Here is a 22,759-nt window from a genome sequence, read left to right as displayed (position 1 = left end):
AATGATTGTTTTCTACTTTCGGCTACTTCCGATCACCGATGAAATGTAAAATAAGAGCAAATATAGGCTATAATATGATGAGACTCCAAAAGAGATTTGATCCGTAAGAAACGAGTGGAATACAGTTTGTCCGAGTGGAGTTCCCACATGTTGACGTAATAAGAAGGGGCGGGGCCCTGAGCGGATCTGGTAGCTACAGCTGACCTTTCTGGGCTGATTCTAGATGGTAAAGATAAGACCTGTTGTCTGGGTGACCTCAGTGCTTCTGGGTCCGGTTTTCTGCTCTGTCGGTTCTGATCGTCCTGCTGCCTGTCGGACCTTTAGTTGATTATATGTTCTTTGAAATGGGTCAAACAAATGTGTCCGTTTTAAACAGAGAGGTTTACAGAACTTCCTTTTCATTCTCTGTAAATCCTGGCACAGTCCGGGTCAGAAAGCCCGGTTTCAAACGTTGGTTTCCTGCAGCTACTTCCTGTGTTTTATTCCTGCTGATTCTATCGGTGTTTGGGTCCGGCTCAGTCGGCGGCTCTAAAACCAAAGCTGTTTCTGTCTGCAGCTGCTGCTCAGGCCGATGATGCGGCAGAGAGATGGAGGCGCCTGAGTACCTGGACCTGGATGAGATCGACTTCTCCGACGATTCGGTGGTCAGTATGGAAGTCCAAACACTGAACCGGGCCTGGAGCTGCTTTACTGGATCAGCTGATGAGGTCTGTTTTGTCCACGGACCACATGGTGGTTAAATACAGCCTGGTCTCTTTGTTCCAGTATTCTGTCACATCTCTGAAGAACATTCCAGAACTGTCCAGAAGGACCGATGGCTCGGCAGAGGAGAGACCCGGTAAGAATCTCTGTTTTTCCTTCCAAGGAGCCAGAATCTCCTTTAAAATTGGTTTTGATCAGTTTAAGATCTTTAGCATCTTCGCTCCTTTTCTGTCCCAGTTTCTGATATTTCTGAGGAAATGTTTCTATCCAGGTTGTTTAATTAACTCTGACCTATGAATCAATCTGGTGAAGGAAAAAAAAAAAACGCTCCTAAGCCCAAAAAGTGACCAGCTTTAGCATTTTGAAGCTAATGTTTAGCAAAGAGCCCAATCTGGATTTATCAGGTTATCTGGTTTATCAGCTTCCTGCAACAAAGATGCAAAACCTTCACATTTAAATCCCTCAGTTTAGACCAGAGGTCTGCAACCTTTCAAATCCAAAGAGGCATTTTGCTCCGAGTCTGGCTAATTAAGTCATTTAATATTACCTGACTTTTTAATAAAACACAGCCTGTTATATTAGTTAAATATCTGCTGTAAGAAATCTGCTGCCATCTAAAACAACCAACATCTTATTGGTATTTTTAGCTTTTAAAAAAGGAAAAAATATTCATAAGGGTGAAACATGGATCTTTCTTCTATTCGATATTATTTGATGTAATATATATATATATATATATATATATATATATATATATATATATATATATATATATATATATATATATATATATAATTTCCAAGCTAATGAAAAGAGAAATAGCTCTAAGAATATTTGAAATATTCTTTATAAACCCTTAGAAGCTTCTAAAGCTGTTATTATAGAACATTAGTTAGTTGTTTCTATCATTTTTAGCAGCTATTAAGGGTCATTTTAGAGGCTCAAAAGAGCCGCAGACCCCTGATTTAGACAGGATCTAAAAAACAGAAAATATGAGTCGGGGTGTCACTGTCATGATTTTATCAAGAGCTCGGACCCACATGCAGAGAAACCAATAAGGAGAGACCAGGGAAAAGGTTTAACAGGTTTATTGAGAAGCTTGTGGAGATTCCAGTATTGCTCTGGACACTGCTCAACCGGAACTGAAAGGTGAGGGGAAGACACTGCGGCTAGCTCAGGTTCACTGGGAAAATTGATTCTTCAAATGAAGAGGGAAAAAAGGTTTGCAGACTTACGTTTTCAGAAAAGTGGTTTACTCTTTGACTCCAGTCAGTGAGGGGTGTTCCAATGTTTGTCTCATTCGGTGGAGGGCGGACAGGGGTTACCCACTCAGATTTCCTGCGGTACTTGAATGGACTGTGGTGCAGATGAATCCCTTGCTCAGTGTGAAACTCAAACGATCCCTTGGAGGATCCCAGCTCAATTTGAGGCTCAGTTGATCCTTCCAGGGAGAGAAGGTCCGAAACGTCGAGTTTGCAGGATGACTTTCTGCCGAGAGGCAAAGTAAAAAACAGCAAGATTAAAACTCAAAGGTTGACAAAAACTCGGTTTGACTCAGCAAAACTCAGCTTGGCTAGAGTACCCAAAACTAGCAAACACTCTGGCATCGAGGTAGTGGCAGTCAGCAGCTTAAGAGTTCTGTTAACGAGGTAAACCTTTGCAGGTGTGTGAGGAGGTGAATCAGGACCAGGCGCCGCCTGGTGGAGGAAGGAAGACAAACAGTCCTGACAGTCACAGGACAATCAACACACAGTCACCCTCGTTTTACAGACTCCATTCAACCCTTTCTATGCCCTAAGACTGAATATAACCCTAAACCTAACCATAACTAACCTTAACCTCAACCTAAACTCATTTTACAAAAAAAGTTTAAAATCAATCCAGTGGACTTTGTTTTCAAGTTTGAAGACGTTTCTCTTCCATCCAGGAAGCTTTTTCAATTCAAATTGTCAGAAATAGTGTTTAGTTCCAGGTTTTATCCAGCAGCCCAACAAAGCCTGGTTTTAGTTAAGAAAAAATGCAAATAGAAACGGGTCCACCTCTTTGGAATGGGGGTCGTTTGGCTTCTTTTCTTAGCCTGCAAAGCCCCATACCCGTCATACCTGTCTTTTCTTTTGCAGTAACCCAAAGCTGGTAGATGTTTCACCTCCAGGCTTTCAGTTTTACAGGACTTTACTGTAACTATTGTTTGAAAAAGTCTTCACCTCTACTTTCCTGCATGAATCAGCTGCTAGCTGCTACTCTCTCCAATAATTGCAATAAAACCCACTTCAAGTGCTTTAGCACCACCTAAAGGGCTGGAGGGAGAAATTTGGTGTCCTGCTCTTTGAAAGTTGCGTTTCGTTAAATTGCGATTATGTTGCAGATGCAATTAATTGCCCAGCCTTATTCGGTAGGCAGGTTTTGGAAGAATAGATGACAGTGTCGTCGTCATAAAGATGAATCGGCTCATGAAAGAAAGTCAGGTTCATGGTTCATATCTCTGAATTCAAGCTGTAACCATCTTTGAAGTAGATCTAAAAAATAAGATGTTCCCTATCAGACTAATAAAGACGTTATTCTCAGCTGGATTTTTTATCCTTAAAACTTTTGAAGACACTTTAACCTTTGATGATTCATGGATTTTGGTTGTAGAACTAGAACGTCAGGATGAGTGGAAAAGCAGGGGAAGTTCTTAAACGGTTTTAAATCTTAAGATCTGATCAAAGATCAGCTGGTAGTCCAGCAGCAGCTCAGGTTCAGTCTTTATCCTCCTTCAGCTCCGGCCATCAACTGGAGTCGAGGAGTCCCCTCCCACGGCGGAGGAGGAATCAAACCGGCGGGACTCGCTGAGGTCCACAGTAAGTTCCGTCCGGTGAAGAGGGTGTCCCCCCTGAAGCACCAGCCAGAGACCACAGACTCGGACTCGGACGGTAAGGTCCAGAACGCGGGGCTGGTTCTGGGGGAGCAGAATGAGGTCGGTAAGGATGACTCCAGGTCTGAGAAACCCAGCAACGCCTCCACGCCGTCCGACGGGTCCGGAGGGAAGGCCAAGGGCCTGGTGGGGGGGAGCAACCCTCAGGCTCTGTTTGGAGAGCTGGAGCACTACGATCTGGACATGGACGAGATCCTGGACGTGCCTTACATCAAGTCCAGTCAGCAGATGTCCACACTGCCTCGGGTCCCTCACGACCGGCGCTCAGCGGCGGGGAGTAACGCGGGAGGAGGAACCCTGGAGAGGAACCGAGGACTGAAGAGCTCGGCTCTGAGCCACAACGAAGCTCTGAGCAGCAGCTCCCAGACTCCGGTGAGTCCAACCCGAACCGTTTACCTTCTGCTGCACCTTTCCTGCCAGAACCGGTCCGATCCAACCCCACACAGCGATGGCCGCCGCCTCCTTCCTGCTGCCTCACCACGGTTCCCTCCTGTCTCTGCAGTACTGCGTTCTGTCTCCGGTGAAGTGGTCGGACCTGCGGAAGTCCAAGTCCATGGATCCGGACCTCCACCACCTCCACCGCTCCCCGGGTGGAGGAGGTTACCAGGCGGAGCTTCCTTCCTCTGGCCTCCTCAGCTGCTCCTCCTCCATCTCCTCCTTCTCTGATGCAGGTACGGTTTTATAAAAAAAAAGCGTTTCCCCTCCGCTTACAAAGATGACGACACCAGAACTCTGCTTCCAGACAAGCTCCTGTCGGCCCGAGTCTTCCCGGACTCCCAGAGCCAGCGGCTGGGGGGGGATCCCCCCGCGTTCCCACCACCGGGGGGCAAACAGGATGCCTCCAAAGCCTGGGCTCCTGGAGGAGGCGGGGTCAGCCTGAGGGGCTTTGGAGGCGCAGGAGGGGAGGTGGACGAGGAGACCAAGAAGAACCAGAACATCATCAACATCGTCAGAGAAGGACAGATCTCCCTGCTGGTGGGCGTCCCCGTCTCTTCATCACGTTTCTCCTCATCCTCTCATTCCTGACGTCTCCTCCTCTTCCTCCTGCAGCCTCACCTCGCCGCCGACAACCTGGAGCTGATCAGAGACGAGGACGCCAACAACCTGCTGCACGTGGCCGCCTCTCAGGGTCACGCCGACTGCCTGCAGCACCTCACCTCCCTGATGGGGGAGGACGGCCTCAACGAGCGGAACAGCCAGCAGCTCACCCCCGCCGGGCTGGGGGTCAAGGTGGGTCCAGGAGGGATGCTGGGATTACTGTCAGGCCTGGATTAGGGCTGAAGCTATTAACCAGATTAATCCATTATTGAAATAATCGTCAACTAACTTAGTAATTGATTCATCGTTAACTAGAGTATAGAGACTAAAATATGCCTTTAGCTGACAGTGCGACCCACTTGGACTTGGACTAGGCCACATGTGGATTCCTTCATGTCAGCCCTTCAGCTGCTTTGGGATCTAAAATATTGAACGAGCCCAGATCATCATTCCTCCACCTCCATGTGGTTCTGAGCCTTCAGACAGAACGTTAAAGAACCGCCCTTGTTCTGCTCATAATAGAGGCTTTCTGCTCCTACCGGGTCATGACCTTTAACCTTTGACCTGCTGATAACGGCCAGTGGAGCTCCCGGGTGTCGGGTCGGCTCTGACCTGAAGTTCCTGAGACGTTCTCCTGTCCAGAATAATCTTAGTTTGGACTTAAGGACATTTCTCAGGTTGATCTGCTTCTTTAAGCTCTATGCTGATTTATCTGGAGTTTCTGTAACACGGACCTGATTCAGTTCACAGTGGGGGATGATGATGATGATGATGAAGGCATTATTAATCTATAATAGAATCTTCTCTGAGGTCAGACCAAAACAAGCAGAACAGAAGTTGATCCTAAATGAAAGAACTTAAAGATCCTCCATCATAGAGGCGGTTCTCTTCAGGGGCCAACGGGAACCAGCGGCCCTGGAGAACCGATCCTGGCCCCTGTAATGAAAGCACACACTGCAAAAAATTTGCATATAAGTCAATTTTCTTGAAAAAGGGTGAATACTACCTCGGTCTGAGCAGCTAGACAAGACGATTTACAGATGAAAGAAGATTATTTAGATTTAGAATAAGCAAAAAAAAAGTCCATCGTCTTATTTCAGTTAGTACAGGGTTTCCACTGGTCATTAAAAGTTATTACAAGTCATTGAATTATTTTTATTTTTTTAATTAACACATGGACTCTCAGAGTTCTGCTCCTACTAGAACTCCCACTGGCCTTCAGTTGGACGGCTGACATTTTTCCCAATGAAACGCATCAGTAGTGATGATGTCATCAGCTGAGATGGTTGTAGTGTGTGATATATACGCATTGTGGATATGTAAACCTTCAAACAGGTCCGATATTTATTGTTCAAAGGCTGTATTGTATGCTATCATGCTTTCAAAAATAAATCCGTAGAGTGAGACTGTTTTACTACACAGGTTCAAAGTTTGAAATTACAATTATATTTACAAAAATTGATTGATTGATTCCCCCCAAACATTTACAGCAGAACACCTTTTCACATTTATGACAGACGTAATGAGAGCATTTTTTTGTGCGACGCTGAAGCTCCTGGCGCTGTTTTCTTTGCTAAAGCTGCTCTTTAGCGGCGGAGGGGCTGGAAACCTGCGGCTTGCCTGCAACCGTTTCACCACTTCAAGGATAAAATCACTGCGTGAGACGGTGACGTCCAAACAGCTCCTGAACAAAACCAACGCGTTTATAGCTGCTACTCCCAGATCGCAAAATACAGCGACAGTAAACCTTTGGAGGTCTTACATAACACTTTCTAATCATCTGATCCGACACATCCACCCCAACCTGTGTGATCATAGTAGACCAGGGGCTCTGGTTTGGCTTTGGGCCGCTGAATGGACCGGCTGAGATGTGGGCAATGCTTGAACAAAAGTTTCACTATTTTCTGACGGGTCACTGATACCTCCGCGTTTTCCTGGGGGTGGGTGATCATCCTCAGACTCGCTGTCAGAATCTGAGCCGCTTCTTGTCCAGTTCTCCTCATCGGTCTCTCCCTCTCCGCCCGAATCACCATCATCAATATTTTGAAGGATTTCTAAAGCCTGTTTGGCTGTTAGATTTCTTCTGAAAGCCATTTATTCCCTATAAGCAAAAGAGTTCTAGGTAGAAGGTTGGTTGCTAGTAGAGATGTCCCGATCCAGGTTTTTGCACTTCCGATACTGGCCGATACCAGCCTATCCGAGCATGTATTTAAGTTTAAGTTAAAGTATTTAGCCTTAGTTGTAAGACTCATGTTGGAAAGGGTTTTAGTACTCTTGATAACATCTAGCCAGCTGAATTAGGTGAGATTGAATAAAACACAATGCTTGGTAACAACAAACCTACCTGTTTATTAAGAGATAAACACAAACTGGACAAAATTATGAATAGCAATCTGAAATCGCACAGTGAGCAGTAAAACCGTAAACAGTTAAAGGTGCAAGTATTACTGTAAGTTTTAATAAAAATGCAAAACAGGGGAACACTGGCGCAAAATAGTGGAATGGATCGTTTCAATCGGCGAAACTGGAAAATACGGACCGGATTTTTTTTTTTTTAATTGGATCGGCAGTCTGGATCGGCATTTTAAATGCTTTGCCGATACGCATTTTTTTGCCAATATCGGCGTCCCGATCCGATACGTGGATCGGATCGGGACAAGCCTAGTTGCTAGGCAACGGTACGAACGTCAATCAACTGCGGGAGGAATTTACAATGCAACTAATAGAGCCGTCAAAATGACGGCTGTGGGAGTTCTAGTGTCAAGGCCTTAATTGGCATTAAAATTCGTTAAATGTAATTATCGTGGCATTTAAGATGCTCTATTTATTTTTTTATTCGTTTGTAAAAACAATTCCGTCAGATATATTATATCAGATATAATGCTGGATCGGGGGCCCGTCCGATACTGGTATCTGTGCAATACTAGTAATTATCTTATTTTAGGGAGAAAATACAATTTTCTTTGGCTGTTTTCATTTATTTACCTGCTCATTTTAAGGATAAATATTCGCATTTTAAGAACTTTTTACTTTTTAGATGAAGTTTTGCTGATCTCATACCGAAATAAGTCATATATCTTGTTGATAGAAGGGACTGCACTCTAACCTTAGATCTAGAAAAAGTCTCTGATCTTGTTTTCAGATTTCTATACTTCTTCTCATGAGAACATCTGTCTGACTAACTGACTTTTAAGAAGTCTAAAAAGTGCAAATGTCTTACTGCATTTTAAGTAGAATCTTTTCTAAATCAATCTTCTCTTGCTCAGTGTATCGATCCTCAATTGAGACGATGAGAATTGATTCAGAGCTAATTTAATCATTCAGCTTTGCAATTTAAAGAAATGAAGTCACCTTTAAACTTCAGCCATGTTAAGATACGACCAGGTTTTCATCATCTTTATTTTTGTTCTGTGCTCCCATGAAAAACACTGGCCCCCCAGTCCAGTTTCTAATGGGCTGCTTTCCCTGCCTGGGGGGCGGAGCCTAACGGGACTCTGAGCTCACAGGAAGTAAGACGCCGGTTTGAGATCAAACTGTCTGAACTTTGAACAGCAGCTCTGTTGTTCCTACAATCAGGCAGAGGAAGGCCCGGTCGCTGGGCTCTGATTGGCTGCCGGACAGGAAGCCTGTTATCAGCTGTACGCTGCTTCCTGATTGGCTCTGATGGACAGGAAGCTCAGATGAACAGATGGGCTAAAAGCTGATTCCCTTCAAAATGTGTGAGAGGCTGTTGCCATGGAGATGAAACTGCTTCCAGAAGCCGGTTGTGAGTCATGAAGGTGTCTGTGTTTCAGAACGGCCACCTGGAGTGTGTGAGGTGGATGGTGAGCGAGACGGAGGCCATCGCCGAGCTGAGCTGCAGCAGAGAACATCCCAGCCTGATCCATTACGCCGCCCGCTACGGACAGGTGAGGTCACCACCGGGTCGTAGGGGGGCGGCGGCGATGATGTCAGCAGAGAAAGGGAGGCTGAGTTCAAGGTCAAACAGAAACAGAAGTTCTCCAGAACATCCAACAGATGAGAGAAACCGGCCTATTGTATCTGTAGTGTTCATTATTATTATTATTATTATTTTTCTCCTGACAGCTTTTTGGAGGCTTTAACGTGTTCAAAATCTCCACAAACTTGGCAGTAACTGCGAAAATTTCCATATTTAAATGGAATTCTCCTAAATGCCTTCTGCTGCTGGTCTCTAAGGAGCGCCGCTGCCCCCCTCTGGTAGCGGCGTGTAGTGCATGTTGAGCTCTCCTTCCTTCGGTTCCCGGAGTCACCGGGTCCTCTGGTGTCTCTGCAGGAGAAGGTTCTGCTGTGGCTGCTTCAGTTCATGCAGGAGCAGGCCATCTCCCTGGATGAGGCGGACCAGAACGGGAACACGGCCGTCCACGTTGCCGCGCAGTACGGACACCTCACCTGCATCCAGGTAAGCCGGCACCGACGTGCCACCCGCCGCCAGGAGGCAGAGCTTCTTCTGCTCCTCCTGATCCGCTGACCTCTCCTGTCCAGACTCTGGTGGAGTACGGCTCCAACGTGACGACCCAGAATCAGCATGGCGAGCGGCCCTCCCAGAGCGCCGAGCGGCAGGGCCACACCACCTGCGCCCGCTACCTGGTGGTGGTGGAGACCTGCATGTCTCTGGCCTCGCAGGTCGTCAAGCTCACCAAGCAGCTAAACGAGTGAGTCCCATTACCAGAACCAGAAACCGCTTTATCTTCTGAGGCTTCCAGAACGTGTTTAAGGTGTTCAGAAGCTGAATCCTTCAAACGTCGACCTTGGAACCGGGTCAGAGGAGGTTCTGAAGGTTCTAATGTCCGGATCTCTGAGCTGGTTTCAGGTTTTATCAGCATTTTGCTTCCAGAGAGCCGATCTGACCCGTTCTGTCCTGCAGGCAGGCGGCGGAGAGGATCAACCTGCAGAAACATCTGCAGAGGCTGATGGAGCCCAGCAAGGCCGACGGGACGCCCTCCAGGTCACCAAGGTAACGGACCCACTGGGTCACAGGCGGGGGGGGGGCTCCTACGGAGAGAAAATACTTCCAGTATTACAGGAAGCAAAGACTAGGTCTCAATAAATATACAAAATGTGTTTCAAAAGTGGAAGTTTGAATAATTTAACAATCAAAAGATGTTTGAGAGCAAAACGTGTGAAAAATTTCAACCAATATTTTAGGAAGTTCAGATGTTATTTTCCTTATTTAATATTTTTGAGATTTTAGGAAATGCAAGAAAAGCCATAAAGTTTTGGGAAAAAAATTCAAAAAAATTAGTTTTTAAAAATGGAAAAATAAAATGAAAGAATATCTAATGTGTTTCTTTTACATCCACATAAATTAAAACCTTTTTTTTTTTTTTTATGTGTCAACTCTTTTGAAGCCTCTGCAGAACTTGATGACGCGTCCTATGGAGGAGTTTTCCTCCCAAAAACCAGGAGCAATAATTTCCACGTTAAGAGCAGGATTTCTTCTACCTGCAATCAAAATGTGTAACTCTAACATTCAAGACTTCTGCTTTCTCTTAAATTTCTTCTTCATCTATCAGTGTTTCTGCTCTCTGATCTGCAGATATTCTCCCCTTTAGTTTACTTCCTCCTCGAGTCTGAAGTTGTTTCTCATTATGTGTACTTGTGCGTTCTCGTGTGCGCGTGAAACGTCATCAGCTTCAGCCCTAGTGCTGTTCCTATTCACAAGAACAGCCAACCGAGAACGGACAAAGTGCCCCGGTGCAGCCTGGGCTAACGTTAGCCCGCCTGCAGCAGCCAGGGCTAACATTAGCCCGCCTGCAGCAGCCTGGGCTAACGTTAGCTCACCTGCAGCAGCCAGGGCTAACGTTAGCTCACCTGCAGCAGCCTGGGCTAACGTTAGCCCACCTGCAGCAGCCAGGGCTAACGTTAGCTCGCCTGCAGCAGCCTGGGATAACGTTAGCTCACCTGCAGCAGCCAGGGCTAACGTTAGCTCACCTGCAGCAGCCTGGGCTAACGTTAGCCCACCTGCAGCAGCCAGGGCTAACGTTAGCTCGCCTGCAGCAGCCTGGGATAACGTTAGCCCGCCTGCAGCAGCCTGGGATAACGTTAGCCCGCCTGCAGCAGCCAGGGCTAACGTTAGCTCGCCTGCAGCAGCCTGGGATAACGTTAGCCCGCCTGCAGCAGCCTGGGATAACGTTAGCCCGCCTGCAGCAGCCTGGGCTAATGTTAGCTCGCCTGCAGCAGCCTGGGCTAATGTTAGCTCGCCTGCAGCAGCCCTCTCTCTGCATAGCCGTGTGTGAAGGACCGCTGGCTCTGATGGAGGATTTATGTTTTATTTGGCAAAATGTTCTTTTGATTTGTGTTTATCTGACTGCTCATTATTTTTCCACCACTAAATGAAAAAAGTCTGAATTTATTATAATCTAGAGACTATTAATAACAGGTGAAATGGGATCAGTATGCTTCTGTTCCAATTGACCCAGATTTATTCTGCGTGCTCCCAGAGTCCAGACTGTCCTGTATTCTTCTCAAGAACATACTTTGCGAGGACACGAGGCCGTACTCACGTTCTTGTGAACTGAGAAACGGCCTGAGATTCGCTCGCAAAGTCAAGCCTAGCTAACCTGACTCCGCCAGATGGATTTGCTCCGCATATCCATCTGGAAACCTTCCGTTGAAGTAATTTTGGGAAGGGGCGAAAATACTGGTTAGCTGATTGGCCTATGTTGGTGATAGACGGGCCAAATAAACCAATCAGATCAAAGAAGCATATGAAGTACTAACAGAGCGACGACGAAGAGGAGCCAATTGATAGATCAAACTCTTGCTGAAACCAGTCGGGAGAAGAGCAAAAACATCTTTTCCTCTGAGAAAAGCCTCCAGAGCAGTGTTTTGCTCTTCTTTCAGTGAAGAAATACTCTGTAATTCCGATAAAACTTGCTCGATAGCCACGCTAACGCTAGTTTCATCGGCTGAAGCCGCCATGTTCTTTAGACTGAACGGTCGCGCTTCTCGTTGCGTCACACCTCAACCCGCCTCAAAGACAACGCTGATTGGACGTTCGTTTGGTGAACGGCTCCAAATTTTCTTTAACGGAGAGTCTCCAGACTGATCTGCGAGTGAAACCTTGAAAGCTCGCGAGATCAGGATGGTCTCATGAGGCTAAAGCCTAGCAACCTTTGCAGCGAATAGAAGGACGGCCTCAGAAAGGGTGCGCTTGCTTTCTACCACTGAGTTTGCATGAAGCTCAGACCTCCTAGAAACACTGTTGGTAACAAACCAATAATCAATCATACTGGAACGTTTCCACCTTTAATCTCAAGAATTTGACATAAAAACAAATGTGCAGAGGAGAGAAACTGACCTGGTTGCATAAAGTGATGACCTTTGACCTCCTGTTTTAATGATGTCATCGGCCGGTCTTGTCGGAGTATCATCCTAAGCCGCTTCAGGTTCTATCTGGTTTAGTTCTAGACCCACGGGGCTGCTTAAACAATCAGAACCGCCTGACCAGAGCATGATGCTGCCACCACCGTGTTTGTTCACTTTCTGTGAGCGAAGCCCAAAGGTTCCAGTTTCACTGAACCACGACTCGTTCTGCAACAAGGTCTAGTTTTTAGTCTCGTCTGCTTCTCCTCACTGATCCCTTTAAGAGATAAGCTCCTCCTCCTGTAACGTCTCTGCAGACTGCGGATAGCTCTGGGGTCTGTTCAGTTTTTTAGAAAAATAAAAATGCTTTTCCCAAGTAGTAAACTGAGCAGTTTGATAAAATAAATCAGCTGCTCCACCTTAAATCGACCTAAACCCATCAAATAGAAGCACAGCGAATCAGCTCCAGCTGCATAAAGAGAACAAAGTCAAACAAAATCATTAAGACACTGTGAATCAGTTTTAGTTTTTATAGTCCGGCCAATTGGATCACCCGACTGTGATGATGTCACTGCTTAAAGGAGCCCAGTAATGTTATATCTTAGAAATCAAACTAAATTTCATGAATCTCTTTATTTTTTCATGAAGATAAAGACATAGATTGTTGTTAAAATACTAGCTTTATTTAATTCCTCCCGTCTTGCAGGTAACTTAAATTAAAATAAAATGAAACTCAAGCTTAGAAATCCTGTAAAACACAATGTTTCCTGCTAGCAAGACTAATATCGCTAACTGAAGCTAAAGAAATGACAAAAACTAGAAAGTAAAAACATTTTTAACTGAACTAAAAACAAAAACTAGATCCTTAAAAAAAGAACTTGGTGATATTGTAATAAGAATTAAAAAAGGATTCAAACTAAATAAAGGTGCTTAGTTTTCATTTGTGTCTTTATCAAATCTGTTCATTCAATTCTATTCAGTTTATTTCTATAGTTCAGAACAAGTCATCTCAGGTCACTTTCCAGTTCACCAGATCATCCAGTCAAATAATTCAAAGTTTTCTCTCTAAGGAAAACCAGCTGATTGCATCGACTCATTGACTCTTCAGCAATCCCTCACACTAAGCATGCTTGTAGCGACAGTAGAGAGGAAAAACGGGAAGAAACCTCCAGCAGAACCAGGCTCAGTGTGAGCGGCCATCTGCTGAGGCCGACTGGGGTTCAAGGAGACAGAAGCAGACGTAGAAAAAGAAGCATAGATACAAGGAAGTAAAAGTCCAGAAAAACACACAGCCAGGCAGAAAAGCTCCAAAACAAAGGTGTTGATGGCAGCAGCACAGCTGATATTTCTCTCCAGGATGGAGTCACAGCCAAACAGGAACAGACCAGATGAAGCTACTATGAGAAAAAGCAGAGAGAGCAGAACGTTAGAGATTGAACTAACAGATTCTGCAGAGTGGGAGAATAGAGATAGAATGAAGCAGAATGATGAAAAAGGGGTCCCTATGTCCTCCAGCAGTCTAAGCCTATAGCAGCAGAACTATAGAGATGCTCAATGTGAGGTCTAGTTGCTGTCGTCTCTTTTTTTCTGCCGTATGTTACCACGCCAGCAGGGGGTAGTATGGCAGTCAGGTCTGTGTTGCTGCAGGCTCTGTCCTTACCTGGGATTTTCTTTCTTTTTTTAACCTTTCGCTCAGTAGGCAAGTCGTATTACATAAAAAGCTGAAGCTATACCTGGAACTGAGCTTTCAATAAAAAAATAAATAAAAAAAACAGCCAAAAAATATTAGAAACGAATTAAAACTGAAAAATAGAATAAAAAAGCAGATTTCATATGTGATGTAATACTTCCGATGTACGGAAGGCCATTAATTACAAAAATCTGAAGGTCCCATGAATAATATATTGCATTAACTTTCCCGTTGAATATTTACAAATAGATTAGATATGATATTTTAGTTAAATAATAAAATTGTTGAAATGTATTCAGGCTGAATGTCAAAATGAATAAAGGAAGGATTTATATGTATGTTTTTATTATATTTTTATTCTTATTTTGGGGTTTAAATGTTTGTTTTAGATGAACAAACGCTGAAATCTAATCCATCTGTTTGCTTTAAAGGTACACTATGCAACCGGTGTTGATTTTCCAGCGAGGCTCCCCCCAGAGGGCGAAAGTAAAAGTGCACTGTCGTAAATATGCACAGCTGTTCTCCTGGTTTCTCCGTCAAGCCAGGCGCGTTTGTTTTGAGCTTAGCAGACAGGCGAACGCAACGAATGACTAATGCTGCGTTCACACCGCAGCTGGCGCGACAGAAGCAGCGAGTTTACATGCAAAGTCAATGGTTGACGCGCGTCAAGGCGCAGCAAAAGGTCCCGCGGCGCGTTTTGAGCAGCAGGCCCAGCGCGTCTGAGCAGCTGAAGCAGGGAGAGAGACACAGCGCTGATGATCAGAGTCTATGATCTCTCCTCTTAAACGGTTTATTGACGCCTAAATTAACTTAAAATGCAGAAATCTGCCGGCAGAATATGCAGTTTGGATTATTTAGATGAAAAACACCTAGCAGCTGCCGTGGTGAACCGCGAGGAGGCGACCCGGCCAGAGGCTGCTGATGAAGGGATTCCTTCTGTCGGCGCACCGCTGGTATGTGGGGGTCTGAGCGGCTCCGACAGAAAAAATATTGAAGGCAGGATAATAATCTGAATGAACTGACGGCACTGATTACGTTTTCAGGTGTATTTTCTCATTTAAACATATAATAAAACTACTTTATTCCAAATGATCACAGCAAATATAGCTGCAAGGCAGAGAAAGGATAGTGAAGCTCCGCCCAACGCGCGTCAGACACACTTTTGCACCGCGCAGCCAGAGCAGCAAAGCTGCTTCAGCCGCGCGTCAGAACTAACTGGTACAAGCAGCAAAAAGGAAGCAGCAGACACGATTTTGCTGCTTTTGCTGCTTTTGCTGCGTGAACGTAGCATAACTGCACAAAGATCGCCACTGTGCTAGCAATGAGCATGCTTTTAACTGGGGGGTGTAGCAGTTCTCGCCGTAAAGCAAGACTGACTCTCACGAGACTTCTGAGCCTGTGGGTGCGGGTCGGTGCTCCTGCAGTTGCAAGTGCAGTATTTCCCCCACAGACCACCAGGGCGGCCGAGAATACCTTTGTTCAACCTGAAATGAATCATTTAATCATCCAAAACGTTATGGAACAAATTAATTAACTGAAAAATGTTGCATAGTGTGCCTTTGAGGGTTTCTCACTTCAGCAACAAGTTTCTACAAACATTATTTTTCTATTTCCTGTGATTTTTTTAGGATGTTTTTTCCAGTAAAGTTGGAAAAACTTTGAAATGATTTTCTGATGTCGATCAGATCAGTTTGCAGCAGAAGTTTTAGATCCAGTCCATCAGAGGTAATCAGACATGTCTGACCTTCTGTCTCCCTCTCTGGACTCCAGTTCCCATCAGCCCCTGGTGGAGGCGTGTCCAGAGATGATGCTGACGGCGGAGGGGACCCCAGGAGACGGACACTGGCTGCTCCGGCAGGGAGGAGTGGTGCCGGACTCCACCCTGCGGCAACTTCTGGGGAAAGAGGCTCCGGACGGCCTCTGTTCCAGAGAGAGACTTCCACCTGGGGCCAGCCTGGGCAGAGAGGCCCCCGGGGCCCCTGGGGGCCACAGAACAGGGCTGCTGGAGAGGAGGGAGCTGAAACTAGCCAGACTGAAGCAGATCATGCAGCGCTCTCTGAGCGAGTCTGATTCAGAGGGTTATCCAGCGGAGGACGGGAAAAATCAGGGAGCCCCGCCCCCCAGTTCTCTGCGCCCCGATAGGCCGTCCCACCTGCCAATCACAGAGCAGGAGCCCGCATCGAACCACCTCCATCAGGTAATGAGGAAGCACCTCCCCTCGTCCTCCTCGGCTGAGAGGAAGCTGGCCTTCTCTCTCAGCGGGTCCAAGTCTGTGGACAGCATCGGCTACAACCCCTCCCCCACGTCCAGCGACCCCGATGCCGCCGACGGGAAAACTCCGGAAACCCCCGCCGACGGCCAGAAGGCGGCAACCAGCCCCAAGAGCGCCCTGAAGTCCCCGTCGTCCCGCAGGAAGACCTCCCAGAACCTCAAACTGAGGGTCACCTTCGACGAGCAGGTCCACAGGAGCTCCAATCAGGAGCCGGAGCCCGGAAAGGGCCCTCAGGGGAAGGAGAGGACTCCGACCGCCAGCTCGGAGAGCCGCAGGCCGTTCGGGGCCTTCCGCTCCATCATGGAGACCCTGAGCGGAAACTCCAACCACAGCAACAACAACAGCAGCGGCGGCCAGGCAGGCCCCGCCCACCAGAACTCACCCGGCAGGAAGTCTGAGAGTAAAACAGGCACCGGGGGCGGAGCCAAGGCCAAGAGCAAAGTCAGCAACGTTTGACAGGAAGCGGCTGCTGATGAGCTCAGAGCGCCGCAGGAGGCAGAGAACATGAGAACCGTAGAGGATCAATATTCCTTCTTTCTACAATAGAAACCAAAACATCAACCTTCCTTCGTTTTAGCCCAGAATAAACGGATCCGCTGATTTTTCTGGATTATTTCAATCCAGCTTTAATTACCTGACATGTTGAGGCCCCGGGGCCCCTGCTGCAGCGTCAGAGTCAGGAAGGGTTTAGTGGATCTGGTCCCTAAACCGCTCCGTGCCTTAAAGATCCATGAGAACATTTCTAGGACCAGGAACCTGCAGGTAGATGACGAAGACTCCAGGTGTTGGTCAGAACGCCAGCAGCAGAGTTTCCGATCAGCGCCGCTGGTCAGTCTTTATTGTTTGTATAACTTAAATAATAACGAGTGCGGCAGCAGCTGTTCCAGGATCATTCAGATCGTTCTGGTGTTGATTTAGGATCAAACCCCCTCTGGATCTTTGAAGCTAACAGGTTTAACTCCTCCTAGCCAGTAGGCGGCGCAACCTCTCGTTCTCGTTCTGTACTGTTTTCCAACCGGTTGCTAATGTTAACCACAGCTAATGCTTGGTTGCTAATGCTTGGATCTACCCGGTACATCCCAGGAGCACCATCCGTACCATCAGCTCATTTGCGCGTCCAGATATGAATCGAGGTTAACAAGAATAATGTAATTATGGTACAAAAATGAGTTCTTTCTATTCTTAAATCATTAAAGAATGCTAAAGGGCTGAGTATATTCCTGCAGCAGTGTGTTGCAGTTAGCTTGTTGCAGGTATGACGCAGATATTCTTGATTTATGCCAGATTTTGAGGCGTGGTGACAGCGTGTCTACAGGCATCCCCAAAGACTGTCCGTGGCGTCGCGTGTTTTGACTTCAGGTTCAAACGAACAGACCGTCACAAAATATCGAGCTACAAACTAGCTAACTGCAGTGGATCAAGTTAAACTAGCTAACTGGGATAGTGTCCGAGTTTCTGCCATAATCCACACAAACCATGTAGGACAAGATCGCGGCTGACTACTGGAGATTGTGGAACTTCCCAAACTGTTTTTGGAAGTATCGATTGCAAACACGTTGTTTTCCACAATGGCGGTCATACGAACAAAACAAACCGGTAAGGTACCAAACAGGAATTACGCATAGTGTAGAGCGGATGTAGAATTGACCAATCAGAGGCCTCCTTTCTCTCCTTTTTGATGCTTTTTACATTTTTTCCACTAAACAGCTTCTCTGACATCATCAGAGCAGTCTGAGAAAATCTGATACAACCATGTTCATCTGCATTTCAGCTGTTTCTTACTTTAGATTACGCACTATATACCATAATGTTAACACGAAAAGTAAACGTAAAACTCAAAAAGACTAGATTTATGCTTAAATCCAAACCTGGAAAAGTTAGCTCTCAGAAGTAGCGTAGGATCCCATTTCAAGCGCATATCAGGAACAGAGAGATAGAAAAAAAAGATTTTAATGCACTGATTTTCTCAGGAAATACATTATTAACCTTTAAAACATTATAGTTTAGTACGCTTACTATTTTTAGTAGTGTTGCTCCAATAACGATACTAGTATTTGGCGGGGCCCCGATCCAGCACTAAAATGGTATCGGTATCGGCGAGTACCAACCAATAGGGCACTGATACCATTATGAGAGCCAAAAGTTTCTTCAACTATTGTCACCCATTCCAGGTAGGCAATAAAAAGTTCTACTGGATTCACTTTTTTGTTGATTCGGCCGATAGTGCACAGCCAGGTATTGGGACCAAAAAATGGCAATGGCACAACACAAATTTTTAGGGAGGGAAAAACACAATTTAGCTCTTTTTTTACTAAATAAAACGGAGGGCAACCTGGATGTATATCTGGTTGCGCAAATGAGCTGATGGTACGGATCAGGTAGCAACAATGGTAACCAAAGGCAAACGGAAGCTTGTAGACTATGAATAAAGCCGGGCATACACTGTGCGAATTTTTTCAATCATTGCACGCTCTGATGCGATCTACCTGCTCACTGTACGTCTAAAGACCAGGTGAGACTCAGCTCCGCAGTGAGATGGCGCTACGCGGACTCGTCTATCGGGAAGCCAAACGAGTAGAAGAGGAATATGAAGCTCACTAGAGTGAAACGCGCTGCCTTGGATATCTGGGTAATTTTGTGCTGAAAGCCCTAAAAAGAAAAGGAGACGACGTATTTGGACAAAGACATGGCTGAGCAAACATGGCTACTACGGTCTGTCAATTTTACAGAAAGAACTACATTTCCCTCATTGCACCCCCGCCATGCTGCTGGGTTTTCCTCTGAGAGGAAGAAGAATCCTTGTTTGCCCACTGAGCGATTTCCCCGCGGCGGTCGACTGATGGGGAGGTGGTCGTGAGAGGCTGACCGCCCCTCGTTACCGCCTGTACACTACACGATCATAGCCTCATGAGACCATCCTGATCTCGCGAGCTTTCAAGGTTTCACTCGCAGATCAGTCTGGAGACTCTCCGTTAAAGGAAATTTGGAGCCGTTCACCAAACGAACGTCCAATCAGCGTTGGCTTTGAGGCGGGTTGAGGTGTGACGCAACGAGAAGCGCGACAGTTCAGTCTAAAGAACATGGCGGCTTCAGCCGATGAAACTAGCCTTAGCGTGGCTATCGAGCAAGTTTTATGGGAATTACAGAGTATTTCTTCACTGAAAGAAGAGCAAAACACTGCTCTGGAGGCTTTTCTCAGAGGAAAAGATGTTTTTGCTCTTCTCCCGACTGGTTTCGGCAAGAGTTTGATCTATCAATTGGCTCCTCTTCGTCGTCGCTCTGTTAGTACGTCATATGCTTCGTTAATTGGTTTATTTGGCCCGTCTATCACCAACATAGGCCAATCAGCTAACCAGTATTTTCGCCCCTTCCCAAAATTACTTCAACGGAAGGTTTCCAGATGGATATGCGGAGCAAATCCATCTGGCGGAGTCAGGTTAACACGATCAGGCTGATCGAAAAATTCTCGCATGACTGGAAAGTCAAACAATCGCACGGCGTACGCCCAGCTTAATAGGGACCAGTGAACAGAGCCTTGAGGAACCCCACATTTCATTTTACTTCTAAACTAAATAAATAATTAGAAAACCTTATAGATATTAATTTATTCCTTAAATGTTGAATATTCTTTACCATTACTGGAGTAAAAACAGACTGAACGGGACCAGATTTCTATTACAGTTTACAGTTTCTCATGTTCTTTGCCTCAAACTTCAAAGCTTTTTTTATACAGACACTATTTTTTCAGATCTGAGCGTTTGTGTCATGAACTCTGTTATTCTCCATCTTTTTTTAGCCTGTTTTCACCGTTTCTGTTTCCGGAGCTCCTCTACAGACCAAGTATTTATGTTTCTGCACAGTGTTACGGTTTGAAACCAAATGTTTCTCTCGTGCACATGCTTAACGTGCACCAGCACTACCAATACGCAAAAAGAAAAACACACACTGTACATATTTTATTAGTATTTAAACGGTTTACGTTTTATTTCTCTATTATCTATGCAGTATTTTCAGCATGAGGTAGACGTTAGACGACGGGGAGGTTTAACCTTCTACACTTTTTATCTGCATGTAGGAGAACCAGGCAGAAGGTCTGAGGTTCTCATCCCAGAGATGTTCTGCTGCAGATGGAGGAAAAGTTTGACTCCATCATTATTCAGTAGATCAAGTTAAACTCTTTTTATTTTCACATCTTTGCCTTGTTTTTTGTTGCAGAAATTAAAAAGCTCCTGATGAAGGAGCTTCTGAATGAGACTCGATAAGATAAAAACGAAACTCAGTGCAGTTTTCTTCATAACATCAGAGCCTGATGTCTGTGGCTTTTGCAGCCGGTCCAAATGTTTGCAGCTGCAGAAAAACGGAACCAGCTGCTGTTTAAAGGAAAAGTCCGCTCAGATTCAGAGTTCCAACTTCTTAAAGTTCTTTAAATCTGAAATGATTCCATCCTGTTCAATAAATGATCAGTGTTTTTAATTCAGAGTAATTTTCATGTGAATGTGCTTTACTGGAGGCATCCATGTTTGTCAAAGAACACTACTGCCACCTACTGGTTAGTGACGTCACGGTGCGGTATCGGCTGTTGATCAAGTCCCAGTGCTGTATCTGGTGTTTGTCACAACGCGCTATTATCCAAGTCATCTTGAAAACATTCTTCTTCCAAATGTTGGCTACATATTACGGGTTTTTTCTCTGGCCAGAAGTTCGATGGCAAATCCTCCCTCTTCAAGTTGGCGATCCAACGACCAACCCGTCCGTGGAGGATCAGGAATCAGAAAGGTGGAATAACTCTTTTTTTCACTTTTACCCGATGTATTCCAGCATCCAGCTGCCATGCACGTGGGCATTGCCAGTTTCACTATAGCTCTGGTGAATTTCAATGGTGAAGTCCTCTGGAAATCTTCAATAATTGTTGTTGATTGCAGATGTGTCTAGTAGTTCCCATTGATTTAGCTTGGAAAGCGGGGAGAATGGCGCTAGGCTTACCGCACCGTGACGTCACTGCTGGAAGATGGCAGGAGGGAGGGGTTACTATATTAAATCACTGCAAACGTTTTAGTTTTAGCTATAAATAATGATCCTCTGATTATTCTTTGCTGTCCGGACTTCTCCTTTAATACCAGCTGCTGAGCAGAAATAAAACCTGCTTCACAGTAAATGATTCAAAGCAAATAACTCAGGAACTTGAACCAAACGTGGCTCCTGACTTCAGCAGCGCTTCCTTTACATCTGCTTATAACTTTTCTCCTGATTTGGTATCAAGTTCTGACTTTTCTAAAGCATCAGATGGTTTTCTGTCTCCATGTCAGAGATGTTGGTTTGAACACAGAGTCTCTAGGTGGCACTGTGTCTTTAAACCCCGCCCACCATTATTATTTAAGTTCTGCTGATGGTCAGGAGAACATCTGAACTCTAAGCTGTTATTGGACCGACTGACGGTTCAGGAACTGATCCCAGTTCCGGTTCTTTATCCACCAACCAGCGCAGACACAGACCCACACCTTCTGATTGCAGGACGATTTCAGACAAACTGAAATAAACTTTCGTTTGGAGTCTTTGAGTCTGAGTTTTATTTCCATTCTTTCCTAATCAGAGGAATCGAAACGGTTCTGACAGCAAAATAGAATAGAATAGAAAATCCCTTTATCGTCCCACAATGGGGAAATTCTGGTGTTTAAAGCAGCAAAAAAGATTATGGAAAAAAGTGGAGATTAGAAAAATTTATAATTAAATTCAGTTTATTTCTATAGCGCCAATTCACAACACATGTCCTCTCTTTACAGTTCAACCAGATCATACAGTTTTCTAAGAAAAACCAGCTGATTGCATCGACTCATTGACTCTTCAGCAATCCCTCACACTAAGCATGCTTGTAGCGACAGTGGAGAGGAAAAACTCCCTTTGAACAGGAAGAAGCCTCCAGCAGAACCAGGCTCTGTGTGAGCGGCCATCTGCTGAGGCCCACTGGGGTTCAAGGAGACAGAAGCAGACATAGAAAAAGAAGCATAGATACAAAAGGCAACTGTCAACCAGCTCCACAGGCGGCCCCCTCCAGGAAACACACAGCCAGGCAGACGAGCTCCGAGCCAGCTCCCATGTCAGAGGATGAAGAGAGCACATCCAGTTAGTCACAGTCAGAGAAACAGGACTACACTGGAAAACAGGCCAAGCTCCAACATCTAGAAACAAAGGTGTTGATGGCAGCAGCACAGCTGATATTTCTCTCCAGGATGGAGTCACAGCCAAACAGGAACAGACCAGATGAAGCTACTATGAGAAAAAGCAGATAAAATGATTCCATAAAAGTTTAAATTTGGACTTGGTTTCCAAGGTTTGAAGACGTTTTGCTTCCCCTCCAGGAAGTTTTCTCAATTCAAATGTCTTTTACGGAATGACTATGACCTGGAGGAATGAGAATCTTCATCAGCATACAGATAGAATGATGAAAAAGGGGTCCCTATGTCCTCCAGCAGTCTAAGCCTATAGCAGCAGAACTATAGAGATACACTATATTGCCAAAAGTATTTGCTCACCCATCCAAATTATTGGAATCAGGTGTTCCAATCACTTCCATGGCCACAGGTGTATAAATTCAAGCACCTAGGCATGCAGACTGTTTTTACAAACATTTGTGAAAGAATGGGTCGCTCTCAGGAGCTCAGTGAATTCCAGCGTGGAACTGTGATAGGATGCCACCTGTGCAACAAATCCAGTCGTGAAATTTCCTCGCTCCTAAATATTCCACAGTCAACTGTCAGCTGTATTATAAGAAAATGGAAGTGTTTGGGAACGACAGCAACTCAGCCACGAAGTGGTAGGC

The 22,759-nt window shown here is 45.5% G+C and overlaps 1 protein-coding gene across 1 annotated transcript in view; it reads left to right on the top strand.

Moving 5' to 3' along the window:
• The window catches only part of LOC119784863 (synuclein, alpha interacting protein), a 28,052-nt gene extending 10,171 nt beyond the window's left edge, over positions 1 to 17,881 (top strand). Inside the window, exons 2-12 of the mRNA XM_038287121.1 lie at positions 557 to 644; positions 766 to 838; positions 3,462 to 3,988; positions 4,119 to 4,287; positions 4,359 to 4,591; positions 4,667 to 4,846; positions 8,449 to 8,562; positions 8,949 to 9,074; positions 9,158 to 9,327; positions 9,540 to 9,629; positions 15,441 to 17,881. Of these exons, the coding sequence (XP_038143049.1) occupies positions 588 to 644; positions 766 to 838; positions 3,462 to 3,988; positions 4,119 to 4,287; positions 4,359 to 4,591; positions 4,667 to 4,846; positions 8,449 to 8,562; positions 8,949 to 9,074; positions 9,158 to 9,327; positions 9,540 to 9,629; positions 15,441 to 16,398 (2,697 nt within the window). The 5' untranslated portion in view covers positions 557 to 587 and the 3' untranslated portion in view covers positions 16,399 to 17,881. The remainder of the gene's footprint in view (positions 1 to 556; positions 645 to 765; positions 839 to 3,461; positions 3,989 to 4,118; positions 4,288 to 4,358; positions 4,592 to 4,666; positions 4,847 to 8,448; positions 8,563 to 8,948; positions 9,075 to 9,157; positions 9,328 to 9,539; positions 9,630 to 15,440) is intronic.
• Positions 17,882 to 22,759: the final 4,878 nt, after the last annotated feature.

This window comes from Cyprinodon tularosa, unplaced genomic scaffold (assembly GCF_016077235.1).
Source record: "Cyprinodon tularosa strain WSP-4 unplaced genomic scaffold, ASM1607723v1 ctg235, whole genome shotgun sequence".
NCBI classification, from domain to species: domain Eukaryota; kingdom Metazoa; phylum Chordata; class Actinopteri; order Cyprinodontiformes; family Cyprinodontidae; genus Cyprinodon; species Cyprinodon tularosa.
This window is presented reverse-complemented; position numbering and strand designations above follow the sequence as displayed.